Here is a 3,935-nt window from a genome sequence, read left to right as displayed (position 1 = left end):
ACTCCTCCAGGTGCCCGCGCCTCCGCCCAAACCTGGCCGGTAGCTGTGTGGGGGGACTTGGGCAGTGTGAGGCCCTCAGAACCCCGCTTGTCCCCCGTGAGGAGCCCGCTCTGGGCCTGCGCCGCCGGGGGACAAACCCAGCGCAGCCGGAACCTAACGCTGCGTGTAGGTTTCCTGAGAAACTGTCAAGGCCCCTTACTGGGGGAGGGGTGTGTGTGTGAGAGAGAGACATCTCTGTGAGAGACACATCAATTGGCGTCTCCCAGGCGCCCGCCCACCAGGTCGAACCTGCAACCCGGGCCCCTGCCCTTGACCGGGAACTGCGACCCTTCCCTGCGCGGCCTGACCTCCAACCACTGGAAACACCAGCCGGGGCTCAAGGCCACTTCTTACTGCAGAGCATGGAGAGAACTTAAAATTGCTCTTAACCGATCACCCCACAGTCAGCTTTTAAAAGCCTTTGAATGACGTGTACTTTAAGCGAGAAAAAAAAAAGAAAGGCTACACTTAGTGTTATTGATGTCAGCCTCTACCAGTGGTCCTCAACCTTCCGGCCCTTTAAATACAGTTCCTCATGTTGTGACCCAACCATAAAATTATTTTCGTTGCTACTTCGTAACTGTCATGTTGCTACTGTTGTGAATCGTCATGTAAATATCTGATATGCAGGATGGTCTTAGGCGACCCCTGTGAAAGGGTCGTTCCACCGCCAAAGGGGTCGCGACCCACAGGTTGAGAACCGCTGCGTGGGTCTAATCATTTTTTTAAATCCCCAAACCTTTGATCTGTGATGTAGGCGACTTATACCGCGGTTTCAGAATCACTTAAAAGTTAAACCTATGTGACAGCACCAGGGGGAGCTTGCTGTCTGGGATCAGGGGAGTCCGTCAAAGCCAACATCTCTTTTCCCTAAGACTTTTTCTTCAGCCTTCAGTGTAGCCGCCAAGGTTTTCACTTCCAGAAGCTTGCCTCCCTCCCCACTCCCCTGACAAGGAGAAATCCGGCATTTCTGCTCTTCTTTTCACTTTCTGAAGACGTTACATTGGCCTCCGCTCCAGGGAACCGGACGTTTCGGTATGGAGCGGACTCGCCACGGTTCTAGGGACACCGGGCTGGCATCACACCATGAAGTGTGTGCTGTGGACCTGACATTGTACGGACTTGTCTGCCAAGAGGCATGAAAGGGAGATTCAAAATGTAGAAACAGTTTTTGATGTTTAAAAGCAACTAACATGTTAATATAGTTGCAAAAAAGATTTAGAAAAGTATTCACTGAGATCTATACCTGTCTACTCTCCCACCATCTCATATGTAACCATTTTCTAGTTTATTTTTCAAGTGTTTCTTGTGCAAATGTAAGTATTTATATTTTAATAACTTACTAATATTAGTATAGCTATGGTTGTATGTGTACAATTCCTACCTTTATTTCACATGGGATGTAGCAGGGTATATTCTGCTTTTTTTACTAAACACTGTCCTTGGAGATTTCTCTAGCAATATGTAGAGCTCTTTATCATTCTTTTTACAACCGCTGAATATTTCATGTTCCATAATTGATCTGAAAAGTCCTCCCGTGGCGCACACTTGGTTGTTGACAGCCTCTTGCTATTTTGCTGCGGTGAAAATCAAGTACGTGTGGCATTGTGCACATACACAGGTGTATTGCTTCTAGATTTACAGAAGTGGGTTTGCTAAAGCAAAAAGCGAATCCATCAGGAGGAGGGGAAGCAGTAATCTGGTGGCACTGCCTCGTGGTGCTGGTGGTGACGTTGGGGATCAGTGGAGGAGGAGAAGTCTGGGGATAGGGCTGGGAACGCTCTCCAGCTGTGTGTTTTAGGACCAAGCTCAGAGGCCGTGGTCTTATTTTCTGGAAAGTGCTGCTTCTAACCATCCTGAGTGACGGCTTTTTAAATTTTATACTAGTGGCCTAGTGCCCGGATCCGTGCACATTGAAGGAAATTAATTAGAAGGTGGTTATGGGGCAAGACTGGGTGAGATGGGCTGGACACGCCCTGGAGTCAACCTCCTGCCGGCCCCTCCCTGGCATCTGCAGAGTGAGCAGGGTCCCTCAGGGGAAACCGGCTCTCCGACATCCCCTGAGGGGTCCAGAGAGCAGAGGGCACTCTGCAAAGTTGCTGTTCTTCAGGGTGTGGAATCCAAACAAGTGTGCAGTAAACCAGATTCAGGGACGTCAGTGACATAGCCACAACATAACCCACAGCCATCGCACGGAATCAGGTTCCTTCCTCTCTGGTTTTGGTGTGCATCACCCAAGAACCACTGCTGCAAAGTCACTGCAACTCGGCAGCTCCTGTGTTGAGTGTCTGCCCTATGGTGGTCAGTGCTCATCAGAGCGACCAGTGGGATGGTAGGAGGGAGACTTAGCATATTACCCTTTTATATATATAGATAGCACTTGAATTGTTTAAAATTTTCATTTTAAGGTATCTATAATAATAAAAGCGTAATATGCTAATTAGACCGGATGACCTACCAGACGAAGCTGCAGCAGCCGGGACCGCTGTGGGCGGGGGCTGAGGCAGAGGCAGCAGAGACAGAGCCAGCTGCCGTGGCGGAGCGGGCCAAGCCCCTTGCATGAATTTCGTGCATTGGGCCTCTAGTATAAGTATCAAATAAAGTACATTTTTTGCTTTTAGGAATTATTCCTAATATCCAATGTGCATATTTTTCTCTTTTCTAGAATGTTTGAAGTCCACATGCAGAGCTACAAGGGCAATGACCCACTTAGTGTATGGCAAAGGTTAGCATTTATTTTATTTATTTCCTTTAAACAAATTTTTATGTTGCCTTGAAAATTAATATTTTCCACATTTTTTCTAGTTATATGCAATGGATAGAAGAGAATTTTCCTGAGAATAAAGAATACTTTACAACTCTATTAGAACGTTTAATGAAGGAATTTTTAGATAACAAGAGATACCATAATGATCCAAGATTCATCAATTATTGTTTAAAGTTTGTAAGTATAGTTACAGGTATACTCAAATTCATAATCGTATTATGCTTTTGCTTTTTTCTCTCCAGGTTTTAAGATGATTTTAGACTGTCTTAATTCCTCGTGTTTTTAGTCATAAATTTTATGGTCAGAGATGTATAATTTAGAACCTTTTGGCTTCTGTATGGTGGAGTCTGATTTAATTTTAAAGCCCTCCTTCTCTGTGTATCAGGTGTATAAATGTTACAACACAGATAGAAACTATTCAATTAAAAAAAAGCTTTGTTGGAAGTGTGTTTGGGAAGGGTTCCTGAGAATAAATTAAATTCATTGCAAATAATTAAGAAAATATGAGCTCTCAGAAACTAAATTTAGTACTCAAAGGATAGGCTGCCTCAGCTTATAGACTTTAAAAGGCTTGGTCTCTTTAATCTTGAAATAATGGCTTGGGAACAGGAATTCTAGCAATCCTATCTAATAAAAGACAAAAAGGGTAATTGACCGTACCTTCGCTACGCTTCCCATTGGCTAATCAGGGCAATTGCAAATTAACCGCCAACAAAGATGGCAGCCGGCAGCCACACAGCTGAAGCAAGCAGAAGGCTTGCTTGCTCCAGTGATGGAGGAAGCCAAGGTGCCCCGCCTGCCGCCACCCGGCTCTGAGCTCCGAAAACAACAGTTTCAATTATAGAAGTTAAACAAGCCCCAGATACCTGCTGTCAGCTGTCCGTGGCCTCAGAGCTGGAGCGAGCAAGGAGCCAGCTCTCAGCTCCAGTGATGGTAACAAAGTTTCAATTATAGAAGGTAAATAAATCCCATAATAAAAAGAAAAAAAGGAGAGGCTGGGAGCTTCAGTCACCGGCCAGCCTGAAAACGGCCATCAGCCCCTCACCCAGACTGCCAGGCACCCCTAGTGGGACCTCCTTACCCTGCAGGGGCTGTGGCCAGCCTGAAAACAGCTCTCAACCCCTCATTC

The 3,935-nt window shown here is 45.9% G+C and overlaps 1 protein-coding gene across 1 annotated transcript in view; it reads left to right on the top strand.

Moving 5' to 3' along the window:
* BUB1 (BUB1 mitotic checkpoint serine/threonine kinase) overlaps positions 1 to 3,935 on the top strand; it is a 40,897-nt gene that overhangs the window by 253 nt on the left and 36,709 nt on the right. The window contains exons 2-3 of the mRNA XM_006769212.2: positions 2,705 to 2,764; positions 2,845 to 2,983. Of these exons, the coding sequence (XP_006769275.1) occupies positions 2,705 to 2,764; positions 2,845 to 2,983 (199 nt within the window). The remainder of the gene's footprint in view (positions 1 to 2,704; positions 2,765 to 2,844; positions 2,984 to 3,935) is intronic.

Source organism: Myotis davidii, unplaced genomic scaffold (genome assembly GCF_000327345.1).
Source record: "Myotis davidii unplaced genomic scaffold, ASM32734v1 scaffold744, whole genome shotgun sequence".
Taxonomy (NCBI): Eukaryota; Metazoa; Chordata; class Mammalia; order Chiroptera; family Vespertilionidae; genus Myotis; species Myotis davidii.
This window is presented reverse-complemented; position numbering and strand designations above follow the sequence as displayed.